Consider the following 13681-nt stretch of genomic DNA (forward strand, 5'->3'; position numbering starts at 1 on the left):
ATTACAACTATTTCTTTCGTCCCACTAATTTTTATAATTTTTTTTATCGCTTGACACGTATTTTAATACAGTTTTGTAACCTGTTTAAAAAAAAATCTCTTCAGTAAAAATTTAAATATAAAATTTTATTCATAACAAAAATCAAGATAACGTTTATAACTTTTAGTTCATCTAATCAAATTGATAAATTATAACGATTAAGTCTCAAATTGATTTGAATCATTATATTGAATTTTTAAATATATTTCTATCTAACATAGTATTAAAAATTTAAGGCTCAAATCAATCGAAAGTATAATATTACACGAAATAATTTATTAAAATTATATATCTATAATTATCGTCACGACTCACGACAAGCATCTATTTCATCAAAATTAATGGATAAAAAAATTATGTATGCGAAGCACCCACGTATTACTGGTAAATATAAATAAATATTTTACGAATATATTTATTTAGTAAAAGAATTAACCTACTTTTATATTTCATTATATTTTCGAGAGTGCCATCAGCAGGCCGAATTGTGAACCGTTGATATAAGGTCTCAAATGTCAAAATCCAACGGCCCAGAAAACACCGTGAGCAAGTACAAAATTGATTTGGTAATTGCAATTACAAAATAACAAAAATATACATCTTGCAGCTTCTCGATTCTTCTGCACGTTGTTATATATTTTCTCCATTATACGAACGCACCCATCTTCTTCATCTCTGCTATTGTTTTAGCTCCAGCTTTAATCTCTCTCTAATTCAACAGGTACTCTCTCTCTCTCTCCCAGTATATATTGTTTTTGATATATTGATCAATTTATTTTTTTCACAAATTGATTGTCTTTTATCTATGCAAATTTGTTACAGGCTCTTAAAGCTGTTGTAGATTGAGTTTTAATTCCGGGCTCTGTTCAAGAATCAAGAATGTCTCATATCCTTTATGATATGTTTCTTTCCTCTGATTTTAGATCACCCTTTTCTTTTTCGCAGAAAAAAAATAATTAGGGTTTAATTAGGGTTATAAAACAATTATGGGGAAAGATTGAATTTTTATCTTATTCATGAGCAAGATGGGAAGTTCTTGCTCATGATGAATTGAATTTGCGTTTAAATAATTGTGTATATGTGATTGTTTGGTCCTTAATTTTATTGCACGGGGAAATCAGAGGGACAGAGACCGTGAAAGGGCTCAAGCTAGAGCGGGCAACAAGGGCAAGCAAGTGAAAGATGATGGATTAACCCCTGAACAAAGAAGAGAGAGGTGAGAATTTGGTCTTGCCTTATACGTATGCACATTTGTTTATGATTGATTACAGAAATTTAAATTTCACGTAGATTTGTACCAGAGCCAAATTTTGTGTAGATATGTACTTGAACCTCGACTTCTCGTTGCTGGGAAGGGTATATTTTATTTTGTTCAAAACTTTTGTGTGTGGTTGTGTAGTTTCTGTGTGTTAGTAATGATGGTAATGTGGGCGGCTTGATGTGGTGGTTTGTGTGTGCAGGGATGCGAAGGCACTTCAAGAAAAGCTAGCGAAAAAGGCAGCACAAGGTGGAGGAAACAACAATGGAGGAGGTGATTTAGGTAAAATTAACAAGAAGAAATGAACAGGTGTATGACTTTGATGGATTGGACAATGTTGGATTTATAGATCAGATATGGGTTTGGGATGTGAAGGATCATAGTTTTGTGTTGTGCTAATTACATGTGATTGGGGTGTAACAAAAGGAGCTGTGTTTATTAACTTTGTACTCTAAACCCTTATTTGATATATCGAATTTTCTATGGTGTGCCCATGGGCACACAATAGTCACTAACTCCCATGAAAATACTAGCTTTTGATTGGTGGATGGATAATAAATGTTGATGGCCCCCCTGCATTTACACCAATTCCACCAATCAAAAGAAGCCATTTTCATGAGAGTTCGTGCTTATTGTGTGCCCTTGGGCACACATTAGAAAAACCGTTGATATATAATAATGCAACTTCCATGTTTACTAAATTCTTGTTTTAGATTAGTTGTGTTTTTTGTTTTCACTTTCCGTGCTTATAATGGTTTGTAGACTTTGTGTTCTCACTTTCTGGGTTTATAATGATTTGTAGACCTACTAATATGCTCTAGATGATTATTAACACAATGTACTGATGCCTTTATTTCTAATATGCAATCAACATTACAATGTCGCGATCAAAATAATATTGTCATAGAATATGTGGTCTTGGTTGGTGTGGGGGTTGATGTTAGGTTCTTGATTGGAATGTGGTTTTGGTTGGTGTGGGTGTTGATGTTAGGTTCCTCATTCAATTGTGTAAACAAGTCCATCCATTGAGTTGGATGCTAGGACTTGTAATACTAGAGTCCCTTTCAGTAATTATGGAGGCAAACAGTTCAAATAAGCTCGATTCAGGACAGAATTTAAACTTCAGGTCCAAACCAAAAAATTAGTCATTTGGTTTCTTGCCAGGTTCAAGTGCACTGAAATCATGATTTTGGTATGGAATGCATGTGCTACTAGTGCTACTAGCAAAGTTTAGATAAGAAGATACACATTGAATCTGGTAACAGCTAACTGAAAGAGAGAAAGCAAGGAAATGCTAGAATTGTAAGTGACAAACTAAGGTTCCATATAAAAAATGTAATTATATAAGAAGAAAGAAAATTGTATAAAATGAAATGACAGAGGAATTTGAAAGATTGCAAACTTTTTATATTAAAGGGTCGTAGAAAATAGAATGAATGAATAAATGGAATGAGCATTTCATGCAAATTTTTTATATCAAATGACTGTAGAAACTACGACAAGTAGATGGAAGAATCATTTTTTTTTCAAATATGTGAAATATTTGGTTTAATTAGCTTGAAATGAAATGGAAGAAATTTTATTTTTATAATTTCTCTTAAATAAGAATATATATGATTCTATTACCATCACGAAACGAAATGGAAGAAGGGATTATTTTCTCATTTTCCCTCAAATAAGAGTATAAATTTGGTTTTATTACCTTCAATTAACACAGAGTATCGTAATTTATGTCGAGGTAAACATACGATGAACAGACAATTTAGCATTCTTTTCAAATTGTGAGTTTTGAAAAATAAAAATTTGGCTTTATTACTTATTCAAATATAATATATAAGTATAAATTGAATTAATAAAATATTAAAATTACAAATATATTTTCATCCTTATTAAGATAAAAATATAGAATTTTCATTCCATTTTTATTTTTCTTATACATACACTCATACAAAAAATGTTTTCATACGCGCCAGGTAGGGGTCGAACCTACGACCTTCTGCTTAGGAAACAGACGCTCTATCCACTGAGCTACAGGCGCACAACAATATGTGGTACATTGCAATATAATCTATTAACCTTAAAGAACTCCAGAGATCAGAATGGTGAACTCGAAATTGCCCCGCCCAGCTTTATTCATACTCCTCGGGGCTCGTTTGGTTCGTGAGTTTCTGAAATCAGGTATGGGGTTTATTCTTTCCAAACCCATACCTAGTGTTTGATTGAGAAAAATAAAATTTGAAACTCATACCTAAAACCCCCAAGATATGGGTGTTTGATACCCAAGTGGGAAGGTGGGTATGAGATAGAGGTATGAGCTATATTCATTTTTTATTTTTTTGTCTCTCTTTAAGTAATGAAATTAATGTTTGATACAAAATTAAATCAATGATGTAAAAATATAAGACAATAATAATTTTATTAATATTTTTAATTAATATATATTAATAACTTATTTTTTAAAAAAGTTGCATATATTGATTTCAGCACTTAACCAAACACATGATATCATATATCATACCTTAAACCCATACTAGTTTAACCCGAATCCTCATTCCAACCCGATACCACTCCTCGAGCTAAACGATCCTTCAGTCTCAATTATTTGTTTATATATAATTATTTGTTTATATATAATTTGAGCATGGAGAAAAAGGGTAAAGTGGTCGGACCCATTGATATTTACTCCCTCCTTCCAATTATAATAGTCCATTTTGTACAAATCACACATATTTAAAAAATATTAAATGTGATATGTTGTTATCATTGTCAAACGTTGATTATACAAAAATACTACTAAATTTTCATTTATTTTGTTAAAAGTCAACATAATTTGCATTGTAAATCATGAAAATTGTGTGAAGTAAATGTAAAGAGTTGGATAGTGCGATGAGAAGGATACCGTAAGGAAATGGTTAGGAGAGAGGGTAACTGATCATATTTAGAAGTAAGAGATTTGGGTGTTTTAGTGGTTTGACCATTTTCAATCCCCTAATGTTAGTTTTTGATAATTGGCGGGGATTAAAATAGAAGTTTGGACTCAAAAAGCTAATTTTGAAGAGTTTCTTAGGTTGGAAGTTTTGGTATACGTCATAAAAAGCTCATCAAATACCTATTTATCAAACAGTTTTACAAAAAATCGTTTATTCAATACGCTAGTCAAAATATTTATTTCAATAACATCCGATAGTCAAAACATTTATTTCAATCAACAAATCAAAATATCTAATTCAATCCGCTAGCGCCTAAGCGCTAATTCCTAACAATACCATTCTTCAGAAAAAAGAAAAATATGCGACTGTCTATCAAGCCGGGGCGAATGTCTAAAGGAGACCTCTATTCTTAATTTTATGGGCTTTTTTTATTCATAACTACGTTTTCAATCTTATTTCCAAAAATACTACCTTATCCAATCTTATTTTCAAAAATACTACCTTCTCTAAAATATTTTCAAAAATACTGTGGTTGCATATGCAACCATATATGCAACTACAAATCCTGATTTCAAGTTTCAGATTTCAAATGTCATTTTCGACCTCATCGTTGGAGTCGATATATATATATATATATATATATATATATATATATATATATATATATATATATATATATATATATATATATATATATGCAACCTCATATGCAACTAAATGAAACTGAAAACTGTAAGTTCCAACTGAAGTATGGGTGCCCCTGGCGGGGCCATTAGATTGCAATAGAATCAACTGAATGCAACCTCATATTCAACTAAATGCAACCTCATATGCAACTAAATGCAACTGAAAACTGTAAGTTCCAACTGAAGTATGGGTGCCCCTGGCGGGGCCATTAGATTGCAATAGAATCAACTGAATGCAACCTCATATGCAACTAAATGCAACTGAAAACTGTAAGTTGCAACGGATGTATGGTGTGCCCCTGGCGGGGCCATTAGATTGCAATAGAATCAACTGAATACAACCATATGCAACTATATATGCAACTGAATTCCTGATTTCGAGTTCCAGTTTTCAAATGTCATTTTCGACCTCATATTTGGATCCATATATATATATATATATATATATATATATATATATATATATATATATCGACTCCAATGATGAGGTCGAAAATGACATTTGAAAACTGAAACTTGAAATCATGATTTGTAGTTGCATATATGGTTGCATATGCAACCACCGTATTTTTGGAAAATATTTTCAAAAAGGTAGTATTTTTGAAAATATTTTAGAGATTTGAAAATAAGATTGGATAAGGTAGTATTTTTGAAAATAAGATTGAAAAAACAATATACAAGATAATTCCCCTAATTTTAATCATCAATATTTATTATTATTCTAATTTTAGAACTTCGTTAAAATTGTTGAGGACACTATATTTAGGAATATACTAACTATTCATATTTTGTGAATGAAACTTTTTATACTCCTCACGATTATTTTATAGCCGTTTAAATTTTTTCCATAAACTCGGAGGAGCTTTGGGTTGATAGTTTTAAAAAAAGTTATTTAAATAAAATTACAATTGCTATATTTTTATTTTGAATAAAAGAAGTTTTAAATATACTAATGTTGTAGAGTCAAAACTTGGGAAAATTGGTATCCCGCCCCACCCTCTAAAAAAACCTTTAACATTTTTGTAGAGAGATCTAAGTTAACACTTCTGTTCATTTTGTTAGGAATCATGCTAATAGGGTAGCTCATGAATTTGCTCGTTTACCCTGGTTAGTTAATTGCCATACTGATTTTATGTCTCTCCCTTCTTGTTTGGAAGAGGCTGTTTGCGAGATTCTTTAGTTTAATGGAAATTTCCTTTCAAAAAAAAAAACATTATCTAATATCATTAAATTGCAATTTTTCCGGGTCTCATCTCTATACGTCATATTATCATGTGCTTATCGATTCAAAGTAATGGTATGTTAAATTTATATAAATTATAAAAACCAAGTGGTACTTTATTAAATTTATACTATCAATTATAAAATCAAGTGGTGTCATGACTTGACCAAGTGCTAAAGCTGCACTACGACAGCTGTAATTCGAGTCGGGCGCTCGCTCGGCTTGAACTCGTTTAAGTAAACTCGATTCGACTTGTTTAGTTAAAGGAGCCGAGCTCGGGCAAAAGTTCCGACGCATTTAATTAAACGAGCCGGATCGACTCGACTCATGAAATTAAACGAGCCGAGTTTGGGTAGAGGTTTAGGCTCGATTAAGTGTAAAATTAAATGAGCCGCTCTCCCGACTCGCTAAAACCGGCTCGTTTAGTTAAATGAGCCGGCCCGACTCGACTCGTGAAATTAAACGAGTCGAGTTCGGGTAGGGATTTAGGCTCGATTAGTTAAACGAGCCGGCTCAACTCGGCTCGATTAACTTCGACTCGAATTACGCCCGGCTCGAAACTCAGCTCGCTCGGTCCGAATTACACCCTTACAGGCTTACACACTACTATAGAAGTGGTTGCTGTATGAATGAATAAACTATTGCCCAAACTTTAATGCACGGTGGGAAGCCGGTGAGTTGTCAAAAATGGGTTATTGTGTGCGGTCGTGGTTTTACAATGTCCATAAGTCCACTGTCTATCTGTGCAAATTGGACCTGGCCAATGCAAACGTGTACAAATTGTTACTTTAGCAACCAGCTTGGTATATACAACATGTGTGTACCTGTCAAAACATAAATTAAGGTAATTGCTTAATTTCTTTATCTTAAGATGAGAGATAGTGGGATACTATTATTGTGTCTATTTATTATTATTTTCGTATATTGGTTTACAAAACTTTATTGAAAAAGTAGAAATTATTAATGTTAGATTAGATTTTAATAAATCAGACGGAATTAAAAAAATTCTTAGAGTTGCTATAGAAAGAAAAGTCAAAAGGTGGACTTTTGGGGAAAAGCCAAAACAAAATTAAACGAGGCACAGAAAAGGGTTAAAATATTGAGGTGAGTAGCCGTTTCATCTTACGTATATATAATGTGAACCACTTGATTGTGTTGGTTTTGGACTCACCAAACCCACTCTCCTCACGTCTTACCTACCCCATATTTCCTCCAAAATCCAACTAACATTTTTGTGATGCATATGATGTATTCATGTATGTAATTAATATATGCCACATCAAATTTCCTAAATTATATCTATACTAGTTGATAAACCGCGCGTTGCGGCGGCCTATTAAAATTATATCAATGATTTAATATTAATATTCGTAGAGTATAATAATTTTGTGGCTATTTATAAAGAGTATATTCATGATTTAATATTTGTAGAATAAAATAAATTTTATATTATAAAAATCTTGATGTAATACCAATACTAATATATAAAATTGCGAAATTGGATTATAATTCATGGTGAAAAAATGAAAATAAATTTCTACACGTAATTAACAATTTAAAACACGACGAATCTTAATTTTATTTGTGCTATTTTTTTTTTTTGAAAAGTAATCATGTTCTTACATTGTCAACTTCCTCAAAGTTTTTGGATTGATTGTGCATCCATGAAATAGCGGTCTATAACTACTCTTGCGTGTAACAACCTTTATTTTTTAATATTGTATAAACAACTTTGACTTAAAAGTTGTTTGAACGGAGTAAACAGATAATGCATGAATAATATTTTCTTGTATACAAAGTAAATCATATGAAAATTAACAACAAACATGTCCGATTAACAAAACAAATATTATAACAGAATAACCAACAAACATACATTACTAATAGTTAATTTATTGATATCATCCATCAATATCAAGTCAAGGCTATATTCTTCTCCCGTGTTTAGATTTGTCGACTTTCACATAGCGGTCTATACCTTTGCTTGCAACAACCTTTATTTTTTAATACCGTATAAACAACCTTCACTTATCGTTGCAGAAGAACAACATCACCGAGCTAGAAATCGAGCAAGAGAACTATCACCAGAGAGATGTAGGGTTGTGGTATTGAGAGAGAGAGTAGATGGTGTTTAGATGATCCAAAACTCTACAACCTATAACCTATAGGGGTATTTATAGGTGCGGAGTGACTTGTGTGCTACTCTTTCCCATAATTAAATAATCAGAAACAAAATCAGATTAAAACTTTCAAACTGTTATATTCCATAAATAATTTGAAACAAAATCAGATTTTGAAACTTGCTTCCAATATATCCAAAACTTGCTTCTAATATATCCGAAATTAAAAAAGGTAGTTATATCGCTTCCCCTTTATATAGAAACAAAATCAGATTAAAATTTTCAAGCTACTATATTTCATAAATAATCTGAAATAAAATCAGATTCTGAAATCGAAACGAAAAAAGGTAATTCTAATTTTTGATATTTTTTATCCAAAAATTCCAGAAAATCTTCTCGAAACTTGCTTCTAATATATCCGAAATTTAAAAAGGTAGTTTTTTTTGAAAAGGTAGTTATATCGCTTCTCCTTTATATAGAAACAAAATCAGATTAAAATTTTCAAGCTACTATATTTCATAAATAATCTGAAATAAAATCAGATTCTGAAACCGAAACTAAAAAAGGTAATTCTAATTTTTAATATTTTCCATCCAAAAATTCCAGAAAATTAGAAAAATAGAACGGAGCGATGTGAGATGCGCCACCTACACGCCCCTCGCTTCTCCTTTATATAAGTATATTGATTTTGTCTCAAAACTAACATTAACTCTTTGTTCAAGTGATTTTTTGCTATTAAATTAATATTAATAATTATTATATTATCTTGCAAGATTTAAATAAAAAAAATCAGAAGACTGATATTTTAATAATTTTTCATAAACTTAACATAATTAATAAATTTTAATAAACTATAGTTATTTTGATTTTGAGTAAAATGTGAGCTCTAAGTAGAAATGTAGGATATATTTATACACCAACTCATCGTAGAAAGCGTACCAAATCTGTTATATTATAAATATGAATATATTATAATAAAATTTAAATATTTATTTATACATCATTAACAAATTTTAAAAATAATATAAATTCTAGTTTAATATATAGGATTGTTCAAAGATAATATAAAAAATTTCCTTGTAGGAGAGAATACAACATTTTATATGATTTTAAAATATAATTTATTTATTTTTTTGACAGAATTTGCAGTTAAAATACATGAGAAAACCAACAATACTTTCAATTTATAAATAAATATGCATAAGTTATTCGATCTAAATCCCAAGATACAAACAAAACAAAAGAAAAACTACTCTCTCCGTCTCAATTTATAAGTCTCTTCTGTAAAAAAAATTTGTCCCAAAATACTTTTCCCTCTCTTTTTTCAATAGAAATTTATCTATATATTAATTGTGACCTTTTTGAAACTCAACATTATTCTCATTTCTCAATACACTAAATCCTTATATTTATTGTGATTTTTTTGAAACTCAACTCTATTCTCATTTATCAATGCACTAATTAATGTTAAATGAGATAAAATTATATCCAACCAACTTTTTTCTTAATATGTGTGTTTATTTCAAAATGGACCTATAAATTGAGACGGAGGAGTACTCAATTCCTAACAACAACAAAAAAAAAGACTTGTATAATGTGTGCCTGTAAGTGCGAAAATTTTTGTATTTAGATCTATGATGTATTTGCAGGGATCCACCACTTTTGAGAAATAAGAACAGTACAAAAAATTTCGTGCTTAGCATAGGCACGGCACACATTAAAAAATCGAAACGAAAATTCATAAGCCATACTACTATTATCATCTCTCTCTTTTGAAAATTAACGCCGTCTCACCAACTCCCTCCCTTACCTAACTCACCAATCTCCCAACTCTTCACATGTATATAAACACATCTCCCATCTACCACAGCATTCAGGAACATATAAACAAACACACATAAAAAAATATAGTAACTATTCATTCCCATCTCAAAACATAAAATAGCCAATGATGGATTTTCTCTTGTTGGAGAAGGCCCTGCTGGGCTTGTTTATTGCAACTATTGTAGCCATCACTATTTCTAAGCTGAGGGGGAAGAAGCTGAAGCTGCCTCCTGGGCCTCTACCAGTTCCTGTGTTTGGTAACTGGTTGCAAGTTGGGGATGATCTTAATCATAGGAACCTGGTGGACTATGCCAAGAAGTTCGGTGAAGTGTTTCTCTTACGTATGGGACAGAGGAACCTGGTGGTTGTGTCTTCCCCTGACTTGGCTAAAGATGTGTTGCATACTCAGGGTGTTGAGTTTGGATCACGCACTCGTAACGTTGTTTTCGATATCTTTACAGGTTTCTTACACAACACTTAATTTTATGGTTTTTCTAGTGTGTGATCACTTTTTAGTTAGGTTGCAGATTTTAATTTTATTAAAGACCTGCGTGTACAAAAATCTTCACCAATTAAAATTTTTCACTTAAGCAGTGAGAAAGAACCTTAATTTTATGAATTTATGTTTTTTGGTTATCTGTGATTAACCTATGATATAATTCAATGCTCCTTGTGAATTTTGTAATATGTTTGGTACACAGTGATTCGGGTTAGAACAATTTATAAATGGGAACAGAGAGATTGATTTATATTTAATGATTTTTGAAATTGAATTGCATAGGCAAGGGACAAGATATGGTGTTCACAGTGTATGGTGAGCATTGGAGGAAGATGAGGAGAATCATGACAGTTCCATTTTTCACCAACAAAGTTGTACAGCAGTACCGGTTCGGGTGGGAGGATGAGGCTGCCCGTGTTGTTGCTGATGTTAAGGCCAATCCGGAGGCGGCTACGAATGGGACTGTGTTGAGGAAGCGATTGCAGTTGCTCATGTATAACAATATGTACCGAATTATGTTTGATAGGAGGTTTGAGAGCGAAGATGATCCTTTGTTCTTGAAGCTTAAGGCATTGAATGGGGAGCGTAGTAGGCTTGCTCAGAGCTTTGATTACAATTACGGAGATTTTATCCCTATTCTTCGTCCTTTCTTGAGAGGCTATCTCAAACTCTGCCAGGAAATTAAGGACAAGAGGTTGAAGCTCTTTAAGGATTATTTCGTCGATGAGAGGAAGTAAGTTCTAGTAATTTACTATTACTGCACACACAACAATTTTCTTTTATATGTTAGTCATACAGCTTTGTTACTGCTAGAATGTTAAGTCTAATTTACCTTACAATTATTGTTTTGGGCTTAAGCTGTATATAGAATATGTACTTCTTGAAATCATTCCCGCATATAGCCCTTCCTGTCGGAACTTGTCTCAGTATTCCACAACTTAAGTATGCCCTGGTGTTCAGTGTTCACTCCTCATTATGAAACTGCAAAATTTAGAATTTTAGGCACCCACTGTCTCTCTAACAAGTCATTTAGAATACCAAAGATGTCTCTGTTTAGTCCGCAGATGATGCTTTTAGATAAAGGGGAGTAACCGCTCCAGATAAAATTGGTTCAAATACTGTGTTGGGTCTAACTTGCTATGCTCTTGTGAATAATTTAGTGTCTGGAAATCAATTTTAGCAAGTTCTACTACAACTTCTGCCTTACCATTCTTTACCAAATTATCGTAAATCTAATGTTTGTCTCTTTGTGAAAATGTTACAGGAAGTTTGAAAGCATTAAGAGAGTAGATAACAACAGCTTGAAGTGTGCCATGGATCACATCTTAGAAGCTCAGCAGAAAGGAGAGATCAACGAGGACAATGTCCTGTACATTGTTGAGAACATCAATGTTGCTGGTAAGTTTGCTTCTTTTGATATTAGAATTCTGTGTTTTCTCTTTGATGGTGTTTCCGAAAGAACTGGTTGATTTAGACAAGAAGTGCACACAAGGCAAAACAACACTTTACCCTCACTTATTCAAAGGTCGATGTTGTTACAAAAGCAGAGATGTACTTCCAATCCTATACAGTCAGAATATCATGATGAGCTATATGTATTTAAAATATTCCGTGTTTTAAGAGATTTTTACACATTGTCGACAACCCACTTGTTTACCACTTCAAGAAAGAAGCAACAGAGTTTCGTTATTTTTACTTGCATTATTTTGAAGCTATTCACTGATTTAATACTAATTAGTATCCATTCATTTTATACTATAACAGCAATTGAAACAACACTATGGTCAATTGAATGGGGAATTGCGGAACTAGTAAATCACCCTGAAATCCAGAAGAAGCTGAGGGATGAGATGGACTCCGTGCTTGGGGTTGGAGTGCAAATCTGTGAGCCAGACATCCACAAGCTCCCCTACCTTGAAGCTGTGATCAAAGAGACTCTTCGACTCAGAATGGCCATTCCTCTGTTAGTCCCTCACATGAACCTTCATGAAGCAAAGCTCGGGGGTTATGACATCCCGGCAGAGAGCAAAATCTTGGTGAATGCATGGTGGCTCGCCAACAATCCCGCTCAGTGGAAAAACCCGGAAGAGTTTAGGCCAGAGAGGTTCTTGGAAGAAGAAAGAAAAGTGGAGGCCAACGGAAATGATTTCAGGTACCTCCCATTCGGCGTTGGAAGGAGAAGCTGCCCTGGAATCATCCTTGCATTGCCTATTCTCGGTATCACAATCGGACGTTTGGTTCAGAATTTTGAGCTCTTGCCTCCTCCTGGACAGTCCAAGATCGACACAGCAGAGAAAGGAGGACAGTTCAGTCTACACATTTTGAAGCACTCCACCATTGTCTGCAAGCCAAGATCATTTTGATGATATTTGTTTCTTCTCAAGTTTACTTTTCGATTGTCAAACTGGGTGGCCTTGTTTAACATTTTGCTACAACTTCTTAATAATTTGTGTTGTAAAAATCTATGAATTTCTAAAGTGGATGTTTAATTAAAGTTACAACTGTCTCTCTATCTCCTTCACTCTCAAGCACAAATTGTTTAATTCGAGTAGATCTTTAATTAAGTTTTTGACACTTTAAGCATATCTAGTGGCAACTAGTATATTATTATGCGTTCTTTTCATGGAGTATATCTAGATATGTATGCCACGGAGAGCTGACAAGTTCAAAAGCTTTTTTTTTTTGCCTTTTCTTGTAGAGAATTAGACTATTCTAAATATGCAATCTAAGAGAGAATTAAACTATTTTAATATGCATTCTAGAAACTTAAGTGTGTAATTAGTCACCAACTAGCTACTGATGGTTAAGACAATGACTAATCGTAAAGTAAGTATAATGCAACTGTACAAGTGGTTGGGGTTTGGTGAGTTGTCAACTACAAGTGAGGGTAAAGTTTTATCTGGATTGACAGAGTCCGCCTTTCGATATCATCCATCTATTTTGAGAAAATAAAATAGTAGAGTACATTATGTCCTGTATCGTGAGTAAGACTTAGACGGCTTAGAATACACAGTTTTAAAAACTATCATTTCTTATACTGAAATTTCAATTTCGTTATGTTATGTGTATTCTCGTTTAAACATAATAAAAATGCGAGGAAAAC

General features: G+C 32.6%; 1 protein-coding gene, 1 long non-coding RNA gene and 1 other non-coding gene across 3 annotated transcripts; 2 read left to right on the top strand and 1 right to left on the bottom strand.

Moving 5' to 3' along the window:
- Positions 1–601: 601 nt before the first annotated feature.
- On the top strand, positions 602–1543 carry LOC108221699 (uncharacterized). Its single transcript, XR_010292506.1, has 3 exons — positions 602–760; positions 1161–1255; positions 1500–1543. It is a non-coding gene; the product is annotated as an uncharacterized LOC108221699 (long non-coding RNA).
- A 1719-nt stretch (positions 1544–3262) lies between these two features.
- Positions 3263–3335, bottom strand: TRNAR-CCU (transfer RNA arginine (anticodon CCU)). The gene has a single exon. It is a non-coding gene; the product is annotated as a tRNA-Arg (tRNA).
- A 6778-nt stretch (positions 3336–10113) lies between these two features.
- On the top strand, positions 10114–13079 carry LOC108223289 (trans-cinnamate 4-monooxygenase). Its single transcript, XM_017397459.2, has 4 exons — positions 10114–10540; positions 10861–11311; positions 11843–11976; positions 12343–13079. Exons 1-4 carry the CDS (start codon positions 10204–10206, stop codon positions 12939–12941), a joined length of 1521 nt encoding a protein of 506 aa, XP_017252948.1. The 5' UTR covers positions 10114–10203; the 3' UTR covers positions 12942–13079.
- Positions 13080–13681: the final 602 nt, after the last annotated feature.

This window comes from Daucus carota, chromosome 5, assembly GCF_001625215.2.
Source record: "Daucus carota subsp. sativus chromosome 5, DH1 v3.0, whole genome shotgun sequence".
NCBI lineage: Eukaryota > Viridiplantae > Streptophyta > Magnoliopsida > Apiales > Apiaceae > Daucus > Daucus carota.